General features: G+C 40.7%; 1 protein-coding gene across 8 annotated transcripts in view; it reads right to left on the bottom strand.

The window, feature by feature from the left end:
* The window catches only part of LOC137104394 (receptor-type tyrosine-protein phosphatase mu-like), a 121,531-nt gene that overhangs the window by 32,000 nt on the left and 62,695 nt on the right, over window positions 1-26,836 (bottom strand). For 3 of the 8 annotated variants that reach the window (XM_067485477.1, XM_067485478.1, XM_067485479.1), the window contains exons 17-20: window positions 25,076-25,112; window positions 22,329-22,403; window positions 12,466-12,598; window positions 10,825-10,857 (exon numbers count right to left, since the gene is read on the bottom strand). In XM_067485477.1, coding sequence (XP_067341578.1) covers window positions 10,825-10,857; window positions 12,466-12,598; window positions 22,329-22,403; window positions 25,076-25,112 — 278 coding nt within the window. The remainder of the gene's footprint in view (window positions 1-10,824; window positions 10,858-12,465; window positions 12,599-22,328; window positions 22,404-25,075; window positions 25,113-26,836) is intronic. The other 5 variants (XM_067485480.1, XM_067485481.1, XM_067485483.1 and 2 more) reach the window with 3 other exon arrangements.

The raw sequence follows: 26,836 nt of genomic DNA, 5'->3' as shown, positions 1-26,836 counted from the left end.
TCTGTGTTCATGCGCATGACCGCCAGACACTGTTGCGGCACAGGAATCATGCAACCAATAATCTGCATGATGAAGTAATTGGTAACCTTCGCAACCTCGGCTTGCTGCGACCTAAGCCACAAAGACCAGTCCTTAAGCCCTCAGTGTCACCTGATGCTGGTGGCTGGGAGAGGGGACGCTGGAAGCGCTGCTCGAGAAAGGGGAAGCGCGGCAAGCGGGCGGGTGTCGGTGCGAGGCTAAATGCTAACCCTAGACGGCCAGCTCTACCGTCCATTCTCCTCTCTAACGTCTGCTCCTTGGACAACAAACTGGATTACAACCAACTCCAGCGGACCACGTGGCAGGAGTTTAGAGATTGCTGAGTCTTTGTTTTCATGAAGACGGGGCTTATCGACAGAGTTCCGGAAGCCACCATCCAGCTAGACAGGCTAACCGTATTTCGTAAGACTCGCAGTGGTGGCGTGTGTGTTTATATCAACACGGAATGGTGTTGTCTCACGCTACTGCTCATCACTAGTGGAGTTCGTGACTGTCAGATGTAGACCGTTGTATTTACCACGAGAATTCACCACTGTTTTCATTGTCGGAGTGTACATTCCACCCGCTAATACTAAGGAGGCACTATGTGAACTCTATGGCGCTATTAGCGACCTGCAGAATGCTCACCCCGACGGATTGTTTATTATTGCCAGAGATTTCAACCATGCAAATCTAAGGACTGAGCTACTTCTGCTCTTCAAGACTGTTTTGAGTGCACTGACAGGGACATGTTTAGGAAGGCCGCAACTAACGCCGATTCCATCAACTTGGAGGAATACACGTCAACAGTAACCAGCTACATCAGCAAGTGCGTTGATGACGTGACCATCTCCAAGACCATCACTACACGCTCCAACAGGAAGCCATGGATAATTGCTAATGTGCATGTGCTGCTTAAACAAACAGACTTCAGAACAGGGGACAAGATGGCCTTAAGAACAGCAAGGTCCAAACTGTCTGTGCCATCAGAGAGGCGAAGTGCGCACACGCAAAGAAAATCCACGACCACTACCAAGACAGCGGAGACACCCGGCGCATGTGGCAGAGCAACCAGGCGATCACGAACTACAAGACAACATCACCTGCTTGTGACCGTCACGCCTCCCTCCCAGATGCGCTGAACCACTTCTATCCCCGGTTCGAGGTACAGAACAACGTGAAGGTGAGGAAGACCAGCCCTCCTACCAGTGTGCAGGTGCTTTGTCTAACCACAGCTGAAGTAAGGAAAACTCTATGCAGAGTTAACCCCCGGAAATCTGCTGGACCAGACAACATTCCTGGCAGAGTGCTTAGGGAATGTGCAGATCAGCTAGTGGATGTCTTTACAGACATCTTCAACATCTCCCTGAGCAGCAACGTTGTTCCTACGTGCCTCAAGACAACGACCATTGTTCTAGGGCCTAATAAGTCTACTGTCTCCTGCCTAAATGACCATCGTCCCGTCGCGTTCACACCCATCGTGATGAGGTGCTTCGAGAGGCTCGTCATGAGGCACATTAAAACCAAACTCCCAAACTCCCTGGACCCCTTGCAGTTTGCGTATTGTCCAAATCGTTCCAAGGATGATGCCATCTCCACAACCCTCCATTTGGCCCTCACCCACATTGACAATAAGACTCATATGTACGAATGCTGTTCATTGACTTCAGCTCAGAATTCAACACAATCATCCTTCACCACCTGATTGAGAAGTTGAGCATACTGGGCCTGAACACCTCCCTCTGCAACTGGATTCTGGACTTCCTGACCTCAGTCAGTCCGGATCGAGAACAGCATCTCCAGCCCCACCACACTGAGCACTGGGCCGACTCAGGGCTGTATGCTCAGCCCTCTGCTGTTCACTCTACTGACGCACGGAGCGGCTGTAGCTCAGTCGGTAAGGCAATTGACCATGGACCACAGGGTCAGTGGTTCAATCCCCGCTCCTGTCGAAGTGTCCTTGGGCAAGACACTGAACCCCAAGTTGCTCCCAGTGGGTCAGGTGAGCACCTTGCATGGCAGCTACCGCCATCAGTGTGTGAGTATGTGAATGGGTGAATGGGAAGCTACATTGTAAAGCGCTTTGGATAAAAGCGCTATATAAGCGACTATTTACCATTTATCCGCAAAGCCAACACACACCCGTCTCATACACTCTTCACACTCTTGCCATCAGGAAAGACGTTCCAAAGCATTCGGGCTGCCACATCCAGATTGTGCAAGAGTTTTTCACGCAATCCATCAGGCTCCTCAATACACAGACCTGAAATTGAACTCTCTCACACACACATACACACGTGTACAACCCGAATGTAACACACACTCATCTCAATTCATTCCACCATCATTTATTTATTTATTATTATTATTCTATACTTAACCGCACTACACTGTTTACCTGCTGTTTTTCTGCACATTCCACTGCAATTGCACTGTTTACATGCTGGACAAATAACTGCACTACACTGTTTACATGCTAGGTTTTGCACCTTTAGCACACTTGACTGTACTGTACTGTAAAAAGTATACAATAGTATACAACTGGTCGGCGCTGTCTCAGGTTTCGTGTCCTATCCTGTGTTATTTTGTGTTGTCTGTCTACACTGTCTAGTAGTAGTCGCAAAACAATTATGTGATCACCTTCATAGGAATAATTTGTATGAAGACTTTCAGTCAGGATTTAGAGTTCATCATAGTACAGAAACAGCACTGGTAAAAGTCACCAACAATCTTCTCATGGCCTCAGATACTGGACTCATCTCTATACTTGTTCTGTTAGATCTTAGTGCTGCATTTGATACCATTGATCATAACATTTTATTACAGAGACTGGAACATGAAATTGGAATTACAGGAACTGCACTAGGTTGGTTTAAATCTTATCTATCTGATAGATTTCAATTTGTTCATGTTAATGATGAATCCTCCATGCACACAAAGGTTAGCTATGGAGTTCCACAAGGCTCTGTGTTAGGACCAATACTTTTTACTTTATATATGTCTCCTTTAGGCAACATTATTAGAAAACACTCTATAAATTTCCACTGTTATGCTGATGATACCCAGCTATATTTATCTATGGAACCAGATGAAAATAATCAGTTAATAAAGCTTCAAGCATGCCTACAAGACATAAAGGCCTGGATGTCCCACAATTTTTTACTTTTAAACTCAGACAAAACTGAAGTCATAGTATTTGGGCCCAAAAATCTCAGAGATATGATGTCCAACCATATTGTTACACTAGATGGCATAAGTCTGGCCTCCAGTACTACTGTAAGGAACCTTGGAGTTATGTTTGATCAGGATCTGTCCTTTAACTCACATATAAAACAAATCTCTAGAACAGCCTTCTTCCACCTACGGAACATTGCCAAAATTAGGAGCAACCTGTCTCAAAGTGATGCCAAAAACTGGTCCATGCATTTGTTACCTCTAGGTTGGACTACTGTAATTCCCTACTTTCAGGATGCCCCAGTAACTCCCTAAAGAGCCTGCAATTAATCCAAAATGCTGCAGCAAGAGTGCTGACTGGAACTAGCAAGAGAGATCATATTTCACCTTCACTAGCTTCTCTCCATTGGCTTCCAATTAAATGTAGAATAGAATTTAAAACCCTGCTTCTTGCATATAAAGCTCTGAATGGTCAGGCTCCATCATATTTAGAAGACCTCATAGCACCATATCATCCAGGCAGGCCTACTTGTGGTTCCCAGAATTTCCAAAAGTAGAATGGGAGGTAGAGCCTTTAGCTATCAAGCTCCTCTCTTGTGGAACCAGCTCCCAGTTCAGATTCGGGAAGCAGACACCCTCTCTACTTTTAAGTCTAGGCTTAAAACCTTCCTTTTTAATAAAGCATATAGTTAGTTATAGTTATGCTGCCATAAGCTTAGACTGCTGGGGGACCCACCCCCCAATGCACTGAGCTCCTTTCCTCCTCTTGACCATCTCTCCTCTCCTCTCATCCCGCAATTGTCACCACTGTATGTCATTAACTCTGTGTGTTCTCTCCCGTAGTTGTCTTTGTCCTCCTCTGTCCCCTTCTCTCTGTCCCTTTCTGCAGGTGTCCCCCGGCTTTGAAGCTGTGTGTCTTCCAGCGTGAAGCTACTGGTCCTACCAATCTGCCCGATGTTTTGTTGTTGCTTTTTGTTGCTCTGTTCTTTTCTCTCTCCCCTTTCCACTCACCCCAACCGGTCGAGGCAGATGGCCGTCCACCCTGAGCCTGGTTCTGCTGGAGGTTTCTTCCGTTAAAGGGAGTTTTTCCTCTCCACTGTTGCCTATGGCTTGCTCCTTTATATATCTTATAATCTTGACTTTATTCTGTAAAGTGCCCTGAGGTGACTTTGTTGTGAATTGGCGCTATATAAATAAAGTTGAATTGAATTGAATTGAATTGAATTGTCTGTCTGTACTGTTTTTCGTCTGCACTGTTTGCACTAGGTTGCACTCGATGCACTTTACATAGCCTGAGTTGTTTTGTAGCACCATGGTTCTGGAGAAACATTATCTCGCTTCCACTGTGTACTGTGTACCACTGTGTATTTTAGAAATGACAATAAAAGCCACTTGACTTGACTTGACTTCTCTTTTCTCTCTTCACTTTCCACTCACCCCAACCGGTCAAGGCAAGTGGCCGCCAACCCTGAGCCTGGTTCTGCTGAAGGTTTCTTCCGTTAAAGGGAGTTTTTCCTCTCCGGTGTTGCCTCGGGCTTGCTCCAGGGGGAATTGTTGGGTTCGCTCTATACATCTTTATAATCTTGACTTTATTCTGTAAAGTGCCCTGAGATGACTTTGTTGTGAATTGGCGCTATATAAATAAAGTTAAATTGAATTAAAGGATTATCAGAAGATTGCTCAAAATGAGTATGACTTTTAACTTTTTCCCCCTTTCTTGTTATATTATACAGTAGGATTTTCAGGTGGTATGACAGCTGAACTTGTTTTAATGAGCTGTAACTAAAGTGAAGATGAGGCAGTGTCTGCGTCATTCTGTAATTGCAGCTGTAAATTTCTGAATTAGTTCTGCTTTTTAAATATGATCCATTAAAAATTACAGACACACACATCCTTGCGCTGCCTTTGCTTTTTTCACCTTTGTGTATTTGCCATTTGAATATCTTTAGTTTCAGTCTTGTCGCTAATTTGTTTCAGACACATCTTGAAAAAATTAGATGAGCTATGATATTTTTGAACAGGTTGTTTCACATATGTTGCCTTGTGTGTTTGTAGGTTGAAATGCAGAAAAAAAGTTGACACAAGGAGTCCAACTGAAAAATGTTGAGCAACCTCAGAGGCACCAAAGAGACCATCGACCAATCAAAGAGAGAGACTAGAATAAATGGAGGCAGGGATGACAGATGACACTGTCCTCACACTCACAATCTGTAGCTGTCATAATTTCGTTGATTATACATCTGTATTTATATACAATATATTCTCCTGCAGCGGAGATTTGTGCAGATTAAAGGATAACAAAGAAGATAGCATGTTCCCTGCCCTATGCTTATGGAGAAGGGGGGGGGGGGGGGGGGGGGGTGGCTGACAAATAAAAAGTAGCACAAAAACAGGTGGTTTTGTAACTTTGTACCGTTGAAGTTGGACAGATTCAACAATTTAGATAACAGTTTACATTTACATTTAGTCATTTAGCAGATGCTTTTATCCAAAGTGACTTACGAGTTTACACAAACAGATGCCCCCCAAACCACCCTACCCATTCCTCACCACAACACCTTTTATTTTGGAAATGCTTGGAGTTTTTATCCTCTGTATTTATTGATGATTTTATGTAACACACTGTGTGATGTTAAAGCTCCAGTGTCTGCTGTGTTGCAGAAACCACAGTATTAATAAGATCTGATCCAGTGCTCTGCTGGCGCTATGTGCCCAACTCATCACATAGTGTGATGAGTTTGGTGATTCTGGTCATGCTTTACATGTGTTGATCACGTATCAGGTTTAATCTGTGACCACTGCCAGACATCTACACCAGGCGGAACTGCAGTGATTACTGATTTTCGATTTCTGTTCCTGTATTTTTTCTACAGTTGACTTTCTATCGCTTAATTTTGATTTTGAACAATCTCTTCTTGTTTATCTCTAACCATCTTTGTCTCCACCTACTACAATCATTTCTACTACCTCCACCAGTCTTTATCTTAACAAACAAATTTTGATCTAATTTATTTTTGTATATTTCATTTTTACATCTCTGTCTTTCCATCACTCCATCATCTCTATCAGTACCTATCTCCTGTGAAAATACTGCAGAGGAAAAAACATCTTTAAACCACAAAAACATCCTTTTATTCTGTTCTTTGTGCATCTACCATCATCTGAATGTCCACACACACACACACTCAAAAACACTCTATCCACTTTAAAAGCTTCAACGTATTTTCTCTATTTCTATTCTGAGTGTACAAGAAAAAAAAACATCCATTTGTCCGATTGCTCACACACACACAAACACACACACACACAAATACACACAAAGCGAAAAGTTTAACCCTGACCTGAAAATGGAAAAGGAAAAAATTTTGAAATATATAAATAAATGTAGAAAACAGGCTTTTAAATTCAAAAGTAAGACATCAGTGGAAGCTGTATGTGTGTGTGTCGAGGTTAAGATGGAGGACGGTGAAAGCGCCCCGAGGCAAGGTGCTGCCCTCCTCCCCCTCATGCCTCTCTTTTTTTCCTCTTCTGTGGTGCAGTCAGACAGTAAGAACCCGCAGCATCTCTTCTTCTTCTCTGAATCAGACCTGAACACACAAACATCTGCACCAACTCTGTACTAACTGTGTAAACCTGTTAAAATCCTAGTTACAAGGAAAATGTTCAGTTTGTTGAGATGCTTCAAACTGAAAAGAAGACAAAAAAAGAAGTCACTCCTCTGTTTCATTACCAGCTTCTGTGATTGTTATATAACAATCAGCTCTCAGACACGCTGATCGTAAAGGGGTAGGGAGAGTGTAGGGAAGATTTTGCTGCACACATTCACCCTGCACATTAATGAAGCTCAAGTTACAAAGATGCTCACTTTACCAAAAAATTATGACAATCAACGACACAATGAGGCTGAAATTCCACCTTTACTGGATACAAAACAAATTGTCTTTCAGTTCAGTCTGAATTTATCTTAGTAAAATAAAAAGTTTTCTCCTCAGACCTCAGTTTGTCCTAAACTCTATTTTCTCTGTGTTTGTCTCGTTCTTTCTCCAGCAGAGCCCAGCAGACCTCTCTGACTCCAATCAGCCAGCCTGACCTTTAACCCCCAACCCCCCCTCCACACACACCCACTCTTAAGGGAAGGAGTGACTATACAGAGACCAGGAGGAAAGCTCACTTCACACAGCAACAAAACGTGTGTGATGATGGAGGAGTCAGGAGTTGATTGATTCAGCAACACACACAGATTTATGTCAAGGCTAATCTATGCTAATCTAATGAGCGACAAGACAATGTTGTTAGCAGGAATGGATGTCAGAGAATGTGTGTGTGTGTGTGTGTGTGTGTGTGAGTGAGTGTGTGTGTGTGTGGGCTATCTTCTGGCCTTGTAACGATCATTTGATCAGACAGGTTTATTACAGCCAGCTAATTCTATTAACCCCGCTCGGCTGCACACACACACTCACACACGCACGCACGCATACACACACAAAGCTGTATATCATAGCCCCCCTCAGGAACATTAAACTGACTCTCTGTGTATGTGAACAACACCGTATGCATGCTTTCGGCCATGTACGGCACCTCCTGCAGCGCTTTGTTGTGGAGTACAGTTATAGTTTATTTTATGACTTATGAGTTGTTGAAACATTATTATAAATTATATGAATTTTTCTGACAGAACAGTTCCTAAGGAGTCCCATTATTACAAGCTGCAGGCTTCACACGGTTTAACTTCAGGCTTATCGAGACTGTTCTGCAGCCAAATTATGAAATATATCAATAACTAGTTGGAATGTTAAATCTTAGAATATTACAAGTGCAATGTAAAATAAAATTAATAGTTATACTTCTACTAAGCATTTTTGCCTTACATTTGCACATTTGCATGATGTAAAATGGAAATTTCCCCACTGTGGGACAAAGAAAGGTTTATCTTATATAATATCATTAATAAATATGACCAGGACCTGCATAGACAGCAAAAAATGGATGGATAATTGAATGGAGATTAGACAAGCGTGTTAATAACAGGACGTTTATTTCACTTCTGATCCTGTAACAATATGACTTTTTGTATAGCATAAATAGAAAAGCCAGCCTTACCTTTAACCCCCCAACCCATTAAATGAAGGAAAAAGTTCCTTCATTTTATGAAAATGTACCTTTTGTTTTAATATTTTCTAATGTGTCATAGTGACTTTGTGTGGGTGTGGGTGTGTGTGTGGGTGTGTGTGTGTGTGTGTGTGTGTGTGTAAAGCAGGCTGTTACATGCACACACAATGACCTGAGGAGGAGTGTGAGTATTTCCTGTCACCCTGAGGAGGTGTCAGTTTATAAAATTAAGTCCTAACCTGGAGGAAAACACAGGTTTCTCTCTTCATGCTCGCTGAGTTAGTGGATCACAAAGCTGAAGATCAGAGTTTCTATTTTTACCTCTCTCATCAGTTAGAAACAGGGAACAGAAACGTCAAAATACAGGAGGTAACTGAAGCTGAGGAGCTGAAGCACAGAACATTATAATGAAGACAGAAACATCAGTGTTAAAGCTCCCCTGAAGGAGACATTAAATATCCCGTGGTTTCTCGACAAAAAGCTTCAACTGTCTTTATGATTCTGTAAATACTATTGAACTGCTCGGAAACAGATGCTTCACTTTGACTCCCGTAGTTCTAGTCCTGCACATCGCACTTGTTTAAGTTCATAATTAAACTGGAATCATCTTTCACACACACCGAGCTTGTGTGTGCTCTGCATAAACATCAATCTGACCACAAACCAGACACTAACATGAGGGGAGACGAGAAGAACAACATATTTTGGACTGGAGGAGACTTTAAAGAATGCCAAAAGACAAGCAGTGAGAATTCAAAGCAGACTCACACTGAATGTAACACACATGGTGGGGGCAGTCATTAAAAAGGTCCCAAAGCTGAAAAAAAAAAAAAGAACTTTCAAAATTAATCTTTTTTCAGTCAGCAACATTCTGGTGGAAACATGAGGCACAGCCATGTTTCTAACAGGTGAACAATTTCCGCTTGAACAAGCCTCTGATAAGTCACCTGAGTGAGCTTCAGTGGTTAAAAGTCAAGGAGACCTGAGCTTTGTACACAGGAGGTAACATGGTCACTGACACTGACCGGCTTCTGTTTGATTTATGACGTGCAAATAGGTCATAATATTGGTGCTTTGTTTTGTGTCACAACGTCTTGTTTCTAAAGTCTCAAACAATATAGTTTCATATTCTTTTCAATCATATAATTGTGGCTAATTGTGTGTTAAGGCTGGGGACATACCTGATTTAAAACTAAAGTACAACCAGTCTCTACAGCATCTTTGTATCCTGTCGCAAAGAAAGAGGAACCGCACGCTGCCAGGATTTGGCATGAGAAAAAGAGTGACATCATCATTGCTGATAAGATGGTTAGCTCTGGTAATGTGTATGCAGTAAGAGGAAGTGCACCCCCTGCTCTTAGTTTGCTCCTGAGGGAAATATCTGCCTCTTTAGCTGGGTTACTATAAAACAATTTTTCATACTGCTCGTTCATGGCTCGTTTTCTTCAAACAGTTTCTATAGTAACAAACTGTCTGAACGTAAAGCTGTTTGTATTGTGAAGATGTTATTTAATGTCCTTGTAGAGAGGGACTCGTGTCAGAGGTCAGAGTTTAAGCTTACTGAAAGTTAGATGGGTGATGGCCTGCAGAACTAATCATAACCCTTATGGTTCTAGGTACATTTTGCACCAGATTAGAGTCAGTAAAGATAAAACATTTTATTCACTACTAGCACCTGGAACCTGAGACAAGTAATGCCAAGTTCTGGGTTTAATCATTGCAGGGGCTAGTTTTTATGATCATGGGTCTGAGGCCACAGGTAAAGGTGAGATACAGTTGTAAGGACTAAGGGTTGAAGGTCTGGGTTGTTGAATGGGGTAAAGACATGATAAACATAATGGTCAGTGACTTGAGGGAAAATGCATGATTCAGATTCGTGTCACAAAAAACTGAAAATGAGACCTCAGGACAGGACAGTAATAAACTAAATGTAGTGTCAATGAATCCCCATTCATTGACACTACATTTAGTTTAGGGGCAACTTTCATGGTTATGGTCAGAAGTCAGAGGTCACAGTTATAGATGGGACATGGTAGAACCTGGATTAAGATGGTAACTAGGGGTGACAGCTATGGCTACAGACAGTGGAGGGTAAAAGGTTGAAATGGTTAAGGAGGCAGGTACCTTCATGTCCAAGTATAGTTGTCAGAAGTTAATGGTCAGTATTAAGAGATTTCAGATCTCTGGTCAAAGGTTTGGGTGAAGGGTTTATATACAGATATCAAAGGTTTTGATTTAGGCATCAAAGAGTTAGATCAGTCAAAGGTTTAGAGCTGTTGTTCAAGGGTAAAGGCTCAGGGTTCTGAGATTCAGAGGCATCAGAGATTTGGAGTCAGGGGTCAGAGATTAAAAAGTTCAGAGGTAAAGGATCAGGGGTTCAGAAGTTCAGAGGGTCACGGGTCACAGATTTGGTATTATCAGGGATACAGACAGAAAACATTTAGAGCTCAGGGTTTCTGGAGTTGAGGTTGGATGGGGATGAAGGTGACAGGTGAGGGGTTAGAGGTCAAACAGGTTACTTACAGGTAGTAAGTGTAGGAGTGATAATTTCTTCGTCTGATTGGTGGGGGCGGAGCAGAGGGAAGGATGAAATGGTGGGAAAGATAAAACAGAAAAACAGAAAAAGGAAAAAACAACAGATTAATGTCTTGGATAGAAAAAACAGAACTGATGAATTAAACTATTAGTGTGTCGTGGTGGAGTGGAGAGCGGTGATTGGCTGGTATGAGGTGTCAATCAAAATATGAGTGGGAGGGGACACAGCTGATTGGTTAAAGAGGAGACTGTGTGAAAAGAACAGAGTTACAGGTTTGATTTTTTTTTTTTACTCATTAATCGAAGTGCTTTGGAAGCTGTTTGTCAGTGGCTGTGAGGTGAAAACACATGTATACATCACTCCACCTAACAGGTGTTTGAAGAAGAAGGGTGGAGCTATATGCTGTCCTACAACAGACTAGTTCTGAAATTAAAGGGAAGATCTATTTTATCTTCTGAGCTGTGGAAGGTTACAACGAGTTTAAACATGCAGCTTCCTGTTTTCACTCTTGCTGTAATGAGTCTGACTTCCATCTGGTCACAGAGGGGAAATCAAACACACGCCAACAACATTAAAAACCTCATTAGACACTGAACAACCGCCGCTCTTGTTCTCCCTATCTAATATCAGTTACAGAGATCATAGCTTGATCGACCCGACAGACGAGTCCAACGCTCTGTGTTGTAGCGACACACATTATTTATAAAAGTGTGTGTGTGTAAGAAATATGAATGTGAGTCACTCTATAGCCTGAAGCCATTCAGCCTGAGGCAGCCCTTGGAAAAAAAAGAAGAATAAAACGCTCTTTCATCTAAATTTCTCTCTTATCTTCAATGTTCTCCGAACACAAAAGCTTTTCTCCCTGTGTTTAACTGTGTGTAGGATAAGATATGCGTGTATGCTGTGTATATATTAGTGTGTGTGTTTGTGTGTGTGTTGATCCCAGTGGGGTTGTGTGTTTGATGTTGGAGAATAAAGTTGGTCCACATACAGTTTAATGGTGATTACTGCAGCAATCTGCTCCATTAATCATGATGCTCAATGTCACTGAGTTTGTGTGTGTGTGTGTTTGTGGGGGGGGGGGGGGGGGGGGGAATGACTGTTTCTTTGATGTAACTTCATTTATCTACATTCCAGATATACATTTAGTAGAAATAATAAAAGTAATCTTACAACAGAAATGCAGCAATTGCGTTACTGAAGCTCAACTACCGTATACAGTAATTTTAAATTAGTAACTTAACTGTGAACCCACGTTCTGTAAATCATCAGCAGAAAATCATTAGATACATTTATTAACCTTCTTAACCACACTCACATTATTTACTCAATATTTTCATTAATAACCATTAAATCTTTATTTTAAATTACCTTCTTCTAAAATAGAAAAATTACGAAATATTATTAAATACAATAATGACTTAATTAAATACAATAAAAAAAACAGGAAAATCACTCACTATTAATGTTAGCAAAATATGAACGGCCCTGAATTAATGTCTCAAACATTAACTAAACACTAAATACACTCTTATTTTTCCCTGACATGGTTAGATGCACAGGTGCATCAGTGAAATGGATGGTTGATGGTTGACTTCTACAATATGTATGTGTGTAGTGATCCTTACCGTTTTTTCATCAGCAAGATGACTCCGAGAAAGATGATGATGAAGAGCAGGATGCCGGCAATGGCTCCTGCGATCGTCACCGTGTGATCTGAAGGTTTCTCCTGTTCTGGTTCTGGTTTCCTGGTTGCAGCTCCTGAAACACCAATTAGCCAGCAATCATTACCCTAACATGACCTGAACTGTCAAACTGTTAATGACTTTAAACTACCCCCTTAACTTAACCGTAAACTCCCACTGAATGTCTTATATTACACAGAATTAGAGTGGGTAATTACCTTAAACTAACAAGGATTACTAGTACCTGTTGTTGACAATCATTCATTTACAATAAATGTATATGCTACATCCTCATGGTGTACCTAGTCGCAGCTCTTGAACATAACTAAGATTTCCTTCCCATAAAGTTAACTAATTAAATAATTACCATTAGCTACCAATTAATACATGGAATTTTCCTGCAATAACTACAATTATATCCCTGTTATTTATGATAAATTATTTTTACCATTAACTGACAATCGATAATCTGCTTAAATTTTTATTATTTTTTTTTTTTGGTCCTTTTGGCTTACTTGACATTGATAAGACTTGATAAATCATGTAGGGTTGGATTTTTAGTGTCTCCGAATCATCCAACAAGCTGGATTTGGATTTTAAATGAATAACCCCATTGGACAATGAATGCTCCATCATACATGTGTTTATAAAAACAAGTAGCCAATGACTTGAACTAGTTGCTGCAGTACATGTTATATTTGTGGTCTCCAGCTGGTACAGACGAGACTAAAGAGGAGATGAAGATGATGAGTGAGGCCGGGGACAGTCCTTCTCCTCTGACTGTATAATGTGATGGGATGTCAGCTCCATGAAAAACCCATTACCCTGCTCTGTGTGTGTGTGTGTGTGTGTGTGTGTGTGTGTGTGTGTGTGTGTGTGTCCAGGTGTAATATCCTTCCAGATGACTCGGTAGATGAGAAACATTGCTGTCGAGCTGTGTAATGTGTGTGTGTGATTGTCATTTTAGAGCTACTCCACTTTTCCAATCAGAGCCTGACAACAGCTATCAGTCACGCAGTGTGTGTGTGCTTGTCTGACTATCATTGTGAGCACTGGTCAGAGTTTAATACTTAGCGAGTAAGGACATTTTAGAAAAGTAAGTGCATTTTGTCCGGTCCTCACACCACTGAAGAGGTGTGTTTGCATTAACTTCTGGAACTTCAGGATAATCAGTTGGTTGTGATGTTGAGGTTTGCTTTTTACAGCAGGCTCTGCAAATACCTACAAACAGTTTTATGGTCACCAAACCTGGGATAATAAAATTGTTACCTTTATTTACAAAATAATTATCATCATTCAATGTGTCACTCAGCTGTGTATTCATGTCATGTTTCACACATGCTCAGTTGGAGAAAGCATATTAGAACACTGGTTTGTATATACAAGGCAGAGAAATCAGTGTTCTCCAAGAGAAATCTACCTTGGAAAACCAGGTTTCTCTAATCCTCTACCCCGGTCCTGAAACCATCTTTCCAGAGAAAGGTCCATCTAAAGGCACTGAACGGTTAAAAGAAATATATTGCTGTTTGCCATTAGACTCCCTTTGCTGACTTATTAGCAGCCTTCCTGTTTGCAACAGGGACCACCGAACTCTGAATAACAACTACAGTTGCCAAACGGCATTTACTTGTTTCAGCTGTCAAAGTCAAAACCTGACCCCCAGGTTGTTAACAGAGTTGAAGAGGGTAATGATGTGGCCAGAAAAGAATGAATGAAGCTGGTGGGTGGTGCCAACGAGAACCGCTTTGGTTTTGGTGCTGTTCAGCTGAAGGAAGATCTCTGTCATCCATGACTCAATGTCCTCCTGTGGCACCCCACAGGTGGCCGAGTGTTTTTTCAAACAGATTCTGTCTTTTGAGGTGATCCTGAAGCTGGGCTAAGACAGCTTTTTCGAGGACCTTTGACAGGAATGGAAGATTGGACGATAGTTTGCCATGACTGCAGGATCCAGGGAGGGTTTTTTTAAATGTGGTGTAATTATTGCGGTTTTCAATAATGTTGGGACTGTGGTACTCTGGAAGGAGTAATTAATGATGCTGGTGATGAGATGGCTTATGTTTGAGACATAAGCTTTAACCAAGGGAGTAGGGAGAGGGTCCAGGGTGCAAGTTGAGGGTTTCAACCTCTGTATGATAACCTCAACTTCTTTCACTGTAGTAGCCGAAAACTTTGACAGACAATCTTCTGGCCTTGAAGTGGGCAGGTTTGGGGGTTGGGGGTTGGGGGTTGGAGAGAGACAGTGAGAAGACAATGGTGTCAACCTTAGTGGTGAAATGTGGAATGAAACTATTGCACTCCTCCTCTGTGTTTCTGGCAGTGTGGGTTTGAGGTTTGAGTAGATGATTTATTATGGAAAAGAGTTGTTTTGAGTTGCCAGGGCTGTTATTGATTATATTTGAGTAATATTGTGATCTGGCAGTGGCAAGTGCTTTGGAGTAGTTTTTTTGATGTTCCCGGTGGACTATTTTATGGAGTTAAGATTAGATTAGATTCAACTTTATTGTCATTACACATGTACAAGTACAATGCAAACGAAATGCAGTTTAGGTCTAACCAAGAGTGCAATAGCAGCAAAAGCAGTTATTGCATAAATAAATAAGTTAGTATTGTACAGTATTGGAAGTGGATATGTACATAAGTAGAAATTTAAGGAAAAGTAGGTTGGGACAAAGCGATGCTCAAGGGACCACCCAGCTGTTTTCATCTGTTGGAGCTCCCTTGTAAACCACGGTGCAGATTTGGAGAAAGTGACCACTCGGGATCTAACAGGAGCATGGGCCTCAAGGATATTCTGGAGGCCGTTGTTATAGTAGTCCACTAGTCCACTGACTGGGGGGAGTTGTGGGACAATGGAGAGATTTTTGATTTAAATAAGAGAGATTTGTGTTTCTCAGATTCCTGAAATGGATACAACATTGTGGGTTGGAAAATAATGTATATGAAGGGAAGTCCACTGAAATTATTTTGTGGTCCAAGACACCCACGTCGTATACTTGGAGGTTAGAGATAGGGATAGAGTTAGTAATGACTAAGACGAGGATGTGGCCTCAACTTTCTGCTTCAGGTTTAAGCAGTCCACCAGTTCTAAGAACTCAACCTGTTGGGTGATGATGTGCAGAAAGTTGAAAGAAGTTCATACATTTCTGTGATGAGCCCGGGTGTTGCTTTGGTGGCTGGTAAATAAGAAGTATTATTATAGAAAGTGGATGTTTACATTTAATTGCCAAACATTCAAAGGTAGACAGTTTAGGAAGAGGGAAGGGTGAGAGTTTCAGATTTTCAGGGTGGATTGTTACTAGACCCCCACCATGACCAGTGGTCCAGGCTTTGTCAAGGTAGGTATATCCATGGGGCCAGGACTCATTCAAAACTGAGTAGGCCTCAGGTTTATGCCAGGTCTCAGTCAGACAGATGATATCAGTCTCATTCTCTAAAATGTGATTATGGATCAAACAGGATTTATTTGATAGGGACTGGACATTAAAAAGTTAAATTTTAGTGTTTAGTGTAGTATTCCTTTTTGTCAGAGGTCGAAGAACTCTGGAGTCCACGCCAGGAATCTCGTTTCGCCTGGTCCGTGGCTTAGCAGTGTTATCAATCTCCATGGTGATGGTGTTCAGATGACGTAATCGGGCTGCCACGGAGCGAGATTCTGACCACAGTGATGGAATGGAGCTCTTGGTCCTGGTGTAAATGTACCCCCGGCCGGATCCTCTGTGGACGTAGAGGGGTCGACGAAGGAGTCCCAGTTGTTCAATGACTCCTATGTCCGATGGAAGGCCGTGGTTGTTGATCTCCAGCAGCTGTAATGGTGAATACTGGCGCCAGGTTGATTTGGTATGGTCCCCCGTATAAAAAGGCAACCGTAGTCCATGTGCAGGCGACTGGGCAGCCGCAGCGCATGCCAAGGGGGACCGCAACACCAGGTCCACCACCAACACACACGACACCAAGGAAATCCCACAGCAGAGCATGCACAGGGACTGTTGATGGAGGTAGATGTTAGCTTGTAGAGGCTGTTAGCTTCTAGCGGCTAATGCTATCCGCAGGCGAACACTGGCAGAGTGAACACGGGTGCCTAGCAACCAGCTAAAGAGGCAACAGTCCAGCAACAGCAGCTAGAACTTATCAAAAAAGGATATCAAACCCAAAACGGCAAGTTGTTAGCGTTAAAGCTCAAAATAATGTTCAGAGAAACGACCACTAGAGCACATTATACAAAGCAAGGAACTTTCAAACAAATTGATATAGTGTGGAGAAGCGGCGAACAGTCAACGCCAGCATCCACTCCGAACTCCTTCAAATAATACTGAATTGATGTCACACCACTCTTCAGATCTCTTCACTGGCTTCCTGTAGCTACCTGCATCAGGTTCAAAGCTCTGTCACTTGCCTACAGGGGGATCACCTCAACAGCTCCTGCTTACCTCAACTCCCTCATTCAGGTCTACAATCCCTCCTGTCCACTGCGTTCTGCCAAAGAACGATGTCTGGTGGTCCCAGCACCGCACAGAAGACACAAAGAAAAGCTTTTCAGCTCCAGTACCCACGATGGTGGAAGGAGGTACCAAACTCTGCCCGCTTAGCGACCTCACTCCCAATATTCAGAAAACTGCTGAAAACTGAACTTTTCCACAGCTTCCTATGCACTTATATAGAATGTTTTAAATTCTTTATTCTTTCGCTTCTCATGAAATGGAAAAACTTCTCTGATAGGACTGATGTTTTCTCCTTGACTTACATTTTTGCTGCCTTGTACCTCACTTGTAAGTCTCTTTGGATAAAAGCATCGGCCAGATGATTCAATCCAAATGTAAATGTAAATCTAAATGAAACACAGAAGCCAATTCTGACTAGCCTGGAGATGAAACAGGACAACGTCTTAGTGAAACCAATTGAACATGATTAGGGGCGTCAAACGTACGGCCCGCGGGCCGTGAGGGTGAATTTGTAAAAACATTCATGATGAAGGCAGCGGAGATTGTGAGCCCTGAAAAGCGCCAGGCTTTTGCAAATATCAGCCTGACAAGAAACACAGTTGCAGACAGGATTTCCGATCTTTCGGTGGATTTGGACAGTCAGTTGAAGCAAATAGTAAAGTCATTTATTGCGTTTTCAGTTGCAATTGATGAAAGCACCGACATTACAGATGTTGCACAACAGGCCATTTTCATCCGCGGAGTTGATAACACATTGACTGTCACCGAGGAGTTTGTGGAGTTGGTGCCGATGACAGATACAACGACATCAGCTGATATTTTCACCACACTCGTCGGTGCGCTGGACAGGGTTGGAGTGGACTGGTCCTGCGCTGTCAGCCTGGCTACAGATGGTGCGCTTTCAATGATCGGTAAAAAAGCAGGCGTTGTGACAAAGTTCAGAGAGAGTCTGCAAATGGAGGACGTGAATTTTGGACTTTTCACTGTATTTTTCACCAGGAGGCTTTGTGTTATAAGTCATTAAAGATGGACAACGTCATGAAGGTGGTCATCCAAACTTAATTTCATCCGATCCAGAAGCCTGATCACCGTCAGTTTGACGGCCTTCTCAGAGAGAAAGACCATATCTATGGCCTGCCATACCACACTGAGGTAAGATAATTAAGCCGAGATGCTGTGCTGAGGCGTTTCTTTGATTTACGAGAAGAAATTGAACAGTTCATGGAAGAAAGTGCAAACCAGTGTTAGAATTTCATTCCGCAGAATGGATACAGGACCTTGCATTTATGGTGGATGTTACAGAGCACCTGAATAACTTGAACAAACAGCTGCAAGGGCGCAACGAAGTTGTCACGCAGTATCATGGCAGCATACATTCTATCAAGTTGAAGTTGTCATTGTGGGAGACGCAACTCGCCAGTGGTGATGCAGCTCACTTCCCCTGTCTGACATGAAGCGGTTCAAAGATAAAATAACAGGACTTTTACAGGAGTTTGAGCAACACTTTCAGATTTTTGGTGAACTGAAGGAAGAATTCAAAGTTTTTTGCTCGCCATTTACTGCGAATCCCTCTGATCTGCCTGTCAGCATCCAACTTGAAATAATAGACTTGCAGTGTTACTTGGATTTGAAGGGCAAATTTGCCGCAGCTGACTTGGACACATTTTATCAGAATCTCTTGCCAGGTTAACCCAACTTGACAGCCCTTGCTGCAAAACTGTTGTGCATGTTTGGAACCACATATCTTTGTGAGCAAGTTTTCTCTGTAATGAGCATAAATAAAGCAAAGCTTCGCTCAAGGCTCACGCACAAGCACACGAATCACATCCTGAAGTTGGCTGCCACTCAGGATGCAATGCCTGATATTGATGTGCTGGTAAAAACTAAAAGATGCCAGGTATCAGGAGTCAAATAAACTATGCAACCCTACTTAAAGTGCTGCATGAGACACCCTGATATAGTTCTGAGATCTGTTATATACTTCTGTGAATCACTGAGGCATTGTGTGTTTGTTCTCTTTCTTTAGAATTTTCAATTAAACTTGAGGTGTTTTATGATTAATAGTGATGTTGTGCTTGTTCTATTTTGGACACACTGTCCTCAGGCTCCAGCTTTATCTTTTATGTTGATCGTATTAAAACAAACAAACAAAAATTTCTGAAGTTGTTGTTTTTAAGATAACAACTTGATTTCACCGGTCCGGCCCACTTGAGAATAGATTTTCCTCCATGTGGCCCCTGAGCTAAAATGAGTTTGACATCCCTGGTCTAGTTTGTAACAAACTGGGACATAAATCAGTCAATCAGCCAGTTTGGTTATGGTCAATCTGGAACTAAAACCAGTTGAACAATTTTAGTACACTAGTATAAATAACAGGACATAATCAGTCTATGCAGTTCTAACCTTTCTCCTAATATCACTTCACCAAACTGTAAGTGACCCAAAACAGAACCAGGAAGTCAATCCAAATTAACAATGACCAGTTTTGTTGTACTGAGGTCTGTAACAGAACCAGAACACCGATCAGTCAAAGCAGTGCTAACCTACCCATCGAAACTTGGGACAAAGACCAGTCTAGAAGTGGCTCGGAAAAAAACTGGTCTTATCAGTTCTTCACTGGTTTGTAAGATAACTAGGACTAAACCCGAGTTTAGTTCTTTAGTGGGTGGTAACAGAACCAGAGGAGAACTGAGTCTGTCCAGCTCTTATGGACTGAACTAGTTTCTGGCAAAATAAAGGTGTGAGCTGACACACACAGATTATTTTTCTTTTTGTCTCTTCAAGGTCAGACAAGCTCAACTATCATCATCCACCTTGCTGTATCTACTGTTTTATCACTCACACACACACACACACAAACACAAAAAGCAACTTTCAAGGGCCGTCACCCCCTTGGAGGCAGAGCGAGAGCTGCTGTTTTCAGTTTAAAGGCTATGAAAACACAGCTTTGAAGACAGAATTTATCTGTGTGTGTGTGTCACAGCAGGCCGTGGAGGAGCTGCTTTTTATGTCAGAGTGAAGCTGTTTTCTGCTTCAGGGCTTTAGCCATTCACGCTGAGTAGGAGGTGTGTGTTTGGCTATTAATATGTGTGTCTACAAGGCAAACAGCTGTTAGGAGTGTTAGGGGGCTGCTGGTGACACAACTTCTTCCACATGCACACACACAAACACAACATAGTGTTGTATATTTACATTGTATATATTGTGTGTATCAATAGTCGGTGGAAAGTTTCCACCTTTAGGCTGGTAAATATTTAAATGTAATTTTCTGTGAGCTGTGAATTTGTGTATGTAGACACAACAGGTGGGACATACACACACATACATGCACTTAGTGCATGCACTTAAATGTGGACATGACATGAAACAACAAGATTCATTTTGTCTGAAACCAGCATTTCAGAAAAAATGAAACGTTTCTCTGAACATTATTTTGAGCTTTAATGCTGTCAACTTGTCTGAAACCAACATTACAAAGACCAGTCTAACCAAGTCTAACCAGAACAGTCAGACTAGTTTATTCTAACCTACCTTAAGACCTAGGACAGAAACAAACTACAGTACTCTAGTCGGTACAGAACAAGACTAGAACAAGGAACAAGTAAAGATATAAACCAGTCCAGATTTAGGACCAGTCTATCCAGTTCAGTTTTACACACATCTATAATAGAAACATTACTAAAGTAATCCAGCAAGTTCTAACCTACAAAAAAGCAGAACAAAATCAGGACAGAAAAAAATAGACTGACCAGTTGTGTCCTTCGCTTGGCTAGTTGAGTCTGTCAAACTGGGAAAGAATTGCCTACAGATTCTACCCTGTATGAACAACGTTTGTGTTTTATATTTGATGGCAGAAATTTGTCCCTGTTGCTTTGCTCTAGGTACCAGGTTCAGAACCACATGTTGTAAACATCCAACTTAACTTAGGATTTAACGTTAGTGTTAGGACAGTTTGTTAGCTTAAAATAAGTTTAACTTATTGTCATTTTTTTAATTCATCACATTCATAATGGTACAATATTGTAAAATAGTTTTATACATATGAAATATAATTCCACTGCTTGGTTTTGACATTTCTTTCATCAGAATATCAAAAAGCAGCACAAAAGTCTATCTTTTGCCTTTTGAGCAGAACAAACCACCTCTTCAGATGCAGCAGAGTCTCATCTCACAGACCAACAGAGCACTCACCTGGAGCATCTAAGTTGGGGCTCAGTGTATTGCTCCTTTCGACTACTACTACTGATTGTAAAACGGTGCATGAACCATAGTGCAATTGTTTTTTTTTATGATTGTATAATTATTTGTACTGTATGATTGTACAATTGTACTTATTTGTGTTGTTGATTTTGTTTTTTCTTTCTGCACAAAAAAATCTTGCTGCACATTTGTACACTTTTCAAGATGTTGTAACTTGGAAATTTCCCCATTGTGGGATGAATAAAGGTTTATCTTATTTAGTATTTAGCTACTGTATTTATCTCTGCTCAGACACAGTCACAATAGCTAATGCTAACTAGCAGCTAACCACGGCTAACGTTAGATAGCATGCTAGTTGGCCAACAGCAATCCATCATGTCAGTCACTGCACCAGCAACATTTAATTCACAAACCTGAAACTTTCTGCTGTACATTGGTAAAAACTGCTGCCGAATTAATTTGGCTGGGGGCTGCTAGGATTACCCAAAACCTTGTTACATCTATATCAAATTTACATTTCCATTTTAGCTCTAATAACATATTACATTACTTTCTCTGTTTAAAAGTAACTGTTTTCAAAGCATGGATAAACTGCACTTCCTTTGAATTGGCCAATTTCTGAACAGACTTTTTTACATTAAATGCCTTTCACAGGTTCTACGTTTCCATTTATTGGTGGGCAATTTACATTTACAATACAGGACATCATCATCTTCGATGTCCATCTAAAAGGAACATCCATAAATCCACTTTGAAATGTTTTTAAGTTTAACTCAGTAAGAGTTCCAATTGTACACTGCAAACAGGAACTCAGAGAAGTCAGCTACCTCTAACAATTTGACTTCTCTTCCAGTGGTTGATGTACATAATAACTTGTTTTTAACAAAAATATATTGATAAGGTGAAACTATTCTGTTATTTTGTCTGTTGAAAGCTTTAATTGCTGACTCATTTTGTTAAAAGAGGTTACAGTAAGAGCTAATTGGCCTTAATTAGAAGTAGTGATTGAAAACATCCATTCTTCCTATGATTAGCAGGAAATTACAGTGTTCTAAAGGACTTCAATTTTTTTCTTTTCAAATGCCTTCTTTGTTACCAAACATTCTTCTTTACCATGTGAAAATGGGTTCTTCCATAACTGTTTTTGTGTTCTGTGTTTCTTCTGACCTGTAAGCTGCTTGTCGCCAGCTGCCGGGGCGATGCGAATGTACGGTGTGGTGAGCTGGGTGATGATTATAGCAGCTATTCATCCAGGAAGGCATGCAGAGAGACAGACAGACAGACAGACAGACAGAGAGACAGAGCTGTTGCAGTGGTTTGTACTAAAGCAGAAACATTAGTGACATGCAGCATCTTCCTGCTCTTCTGGTGAAGGTCGTTCCAGTTTAATGTAACCTCCAGTATTTATCACTTAAAAGCAATATAAAAATAAAATAAACTTATATTTTAGATTACAGCATCAACTTTATTGCCCAAGTATATACGTTTAAATAACAACTATCAATATGAAGAACATATGGACATTTTAACAGTTTGTTCATGTACACATATACAAATGTGTATGTCTATTTAAAATGTCTACAAACAAATGCTAATTGTTAATGTTCTCATTTACATTATCTAGTGGTGCAACTATATTATCATTATCATTTTATCATTATTAGCAAATCTGATTATTATTAATAAATCTGATAATAATTTTATTTAATTTATTTTTTGGCAGATAAAATGTGCAAGAAATTTATACAAAAATGTGAAAAGTTTTGCTGTAAAAGATCCCAATCAGTTGATTATTTTTAATTAACCTGTGAATCATTTTGTCCATTAAACCTGAGAAAAAAGATAGCCTTATTTTTTAAAATAAGGCTGTCTTTACTCTTATCAAAAGTCAAATGGCATCTCCTTTGAATACATTTCCAAAAACCAAATAGGTACAACTCTCCGGACTTCCTAATTATCTGATAATATGTATCATCAAAATTTATATAAACAGATTTTATTCTAATGTGATGGATTGTCAAGAGCTTTAACAGGCTTTTAAATGAAACCACCAGGAGAGCAGAGTGCTGTTCAGTATTTAAGTATTTTAGATGAGGAAAAAGACCTGAAACAGAAGCTTGTTAATCAGCCAATCAATAATACAACCATCAGACATTAGTAGTCAAACCAGAGGGAAAGACCAACATAGATTTTGTGCAACTACACCAGTCCATCAACAATTAGCTGCTCACACTATCATTAGACAAGAATGAATACTGTTAATTTCAAATGTGTTCAATAAACTTTACAAACAAAAGCCTGATTTGTCAGATAATAAAATAGTTTGTATGTTTGCAGATATTCCATATAAAATTATGCAGCAGATATAATCGACTGATGTCTCACAGATGTGTTGTTTAAACTGGACACATATTAAACAAATCATAACATATACAAACATCAGATGTGTGTACTCTCTAGTTAGGACAGAGCTCTTTCCTATGTGTGTTTGCTGCTGATGTTTATTTTCTCCCTTCTGTGTCCTGGAACCTGCAGAATTTATGTTTGTGATGATTTTTCTTCTATTTAGGGCTAAAATCATAATTTAGCTATAATCTGTGTTTTCTTTGTACTGCCGTTTTAACATTCTGCAGACATTCAGCTCTTCTCTACATGCATATCAGCCCCACTCACTGTAAGAGTTGCAAGCCATGGTTGGGCTGGGAGGCAGAAGCCCCCTTCAGCCCCTGGGAGATGTGGTTGGCTGCCGCAGCATGACGGACAGGTGTCAGGGGACTGGCACAGCCAATCAGCATCTGCTGTCATTAGCCACCAGAACTGTGCTCCAATAAAAGCTGATTAAAGCCAGAACAGTCAATTACTGAGTGTGTGTGATAATTCTGGAAGTTCACTAGGGGACAAGACCGTGTTTTTAGCTTGTTTAGCTGTGGCGCTAAACAGCTCTCTGGATGCCCATAGAATCCCTGCCATTAGCCTTGAGTTAGCCTAGTGTTAGCATAACATAGAGCTGAGATAGTGTTTTATTTCTGTCTGTGGACTGTATCAGGCTGTCCTGTCACTGGAGGACAGAGTGAGGGACAGGTGTCAGGCACTAGCAGCCCATCTGTGAGCCATTACACCCCTGGATGGGACAAGTGTGCTAACCATTAGCCTAGCGCTCCAACAGCCAGCTGCCATCTGTGTGTCATTACACAGAATTGCTTGGCTGCTGTCTGGTTAGCTGGCAGCTAATTTAGCAATTAAATCCAATCCAGCAGTGAGCAATGGGGACTCAGCAGAGTTCAGGAGCAAGATCCAACAGGCTAATGATACTAAGTGATACCAGTAAAACAAAAACGTAACCCACAATTTTCAAAATAAAAACTGCCATACCAAACTAGCATATGCCTATAAAAATAAACTAAAGCTACTCTACATGTCAAAATAAAAGCACACAATTGTAATATTAAAAGTATATTGATTTATACCTTTAAAATACTGTACAACTTTATGAACTACCGTATTTAACATACTAATAAAGTTACTCTACACTGTTCAAATTACAGAGCTATATGTTTTGAGCACTGAAAATGAAACAATCATCACTGCTTGCTAAAATGAAATGCATTCTTTACCTTTCAATATAGTCATTACAAACCTTTCAAAATATTGGAAATAAATATGTTAAACCTCAAAATAAAATGTACTTTACAAAAGTTAAATATGCTAAACTTTTAAATCAACATTACCAAAAATACAGTAACTTAAATTAAATGTATTGAAATAAATATATTAAATAGTACTAAATACCCCATAAATTAGTTTGCAATATCTTCAAGAAATTTTACTGATTCTCCGTAAAAACAATACCTTTACATAAGTAAAAATAAAATGTAGTCAGCACCTTTCAAAATAAAAGCATTGCCATTTCATACCTTTGGTGGCCACCCGCACACAGTCGATCTTTGTCTCCTGTTGGAGAGAGAAGCAAATTAGTTTCCTGTCAATAGAAATGCCGACACATCATCATCTGGCAACCAAAACACACATATATGTTGGTGTTAGTACAGCTGTGAGGACACTGTTTGACATAATGCAGCACCTTAACTTAAGCCTAACCATCACAACTACATGTCCAACACTAAGTTGAACCCCTATAACTAGGTCTGGGCCCTGAGACAGCCCTTTGAGGAAGTGGGGACTGGAAAAAAAGCCCTTACTGAACTGCAATTTTTTAACGCACAATTGTCGTAAACAGAATGGACAGAAGGCAAATGGCTGTGGATCAGTGCTGTGCTGGCATTTAACAACCAACACACACACACACACACACACACACAGTGAGATGGGTTTTGGTGAAAGAAGAGAGAGAACATCTTGTATCTTTCTGGTTTTAACAAACAGATGACAAATTAAACACAAGGGCTCATGAATATTCATGGTCACACACATGCAGCGGCAGCAGCAGTGATGGTGGCGTTGTTGTCTCTGCGGTGTGGCGACAGTAAAAAGCACTACTGTTGCTGCATTATTCAACACACCCACACCAATTAAACCTCCCAGCATCAATAATTAAAACACAACACAGGACAATCTTTATGTATGTCTAACAATTAATCTTTTTGCACACACACACAGACACAGACACAGACACAGACACACACACACAGCCCCCACTGCAGCCTATTATTGTCACTGGTCAGGCTGCTGGAACTATTTCCACTCCTATTAAACAGAGTGTGTGTGTGTGTGTGTGTGTGTGTGTGTGTGTGTGTGTGTGTGTGTGTGTGTGTGTGAGGTACAGTCCAGAGTGTGTGACCTATCTGTTTTGCTTCTGTGGTTTTTAATGACAGAAAGAACAAAGAAAGCAAAGCAAATTGAAAGAAACCCGTGGAACAGAAGAGAATAGAATAATGTGAATCCTTTGTTATAACACAAGTGTCTTTCTGTACAGGAACACAGGCGACGTTGAGCTCTGTTGCACAGAGTGATTGGATGTCTTGACACCCGCCAGTCCTTTAAACAAAATTCAGCCATTGTTTCTTCTGTGATAGGAGTCTCTACACCACAGGTTTTCGAAGATGAAACTGCTCCAGAGGATTTCAAGGTACATGAAACATACCTTTTTTTATTTATGATTCAGTCAAATCTGAACACAATACACATATTTTTGGATTTGGTGTGGCACACTAACATTTTTATTGAGAATAAACTCTGATAACCAGAGAAAAAAAGACACTCCATTCACTGAACTTGGCTGGGAAGGTTTTTAAGTTTCTTCAGTATAACTGTAATGAAGTGATACTATAAAGATGCTGTAATCTAACCGCTAAAAAACCTTGTTTTCATCCAGGTGATTTAGCCACTTATAGACTGACATCTATTATCCCGTTTATTTTTAAATTCCTTGAAAAAGTGGTTTTCTCTGAAGATTGTCAGTCAGTATTTAGAGTACTTCACAGAACATAAACAGCACAAGTGAAAGTCACCAAAGATATTGTTCATGTAAATGATGAATCTTTTATATGCACACAAGTTAGTTATGGAGTTCACAGGGCTCTGTGTTAGAACCAATATTTTTCACTCTCTATATGTCACCTCTATGCAACATTATTAGGAAAAATTCCTTAAACTTCCACTGCTATGCAGATGATATGCAGTTATATTTATCTGTGAAACCAGAAGATACTAACCAA

The sequence above is a fragment of the Channa argus genome, chromosome 19, assembly GCF_033026475.1.
Source record: "Channa argus isolate prfri chromosome 19, Channa argus male v1.0, whole genome shotgun sequence".
In the NCBI taxonomy this organism is placed as follows: domain Eukaryota; kingdom Metazoa; phylum Chordata; class Actinopteri; order Anabantiformes; family Channidae; genus Channa; species Channa argus.
The sequence above is the reverse complement of the archived record's forward strand: the minus strand, read 5'-3'. Positions and strand labels throughout refer to the sequence as shown.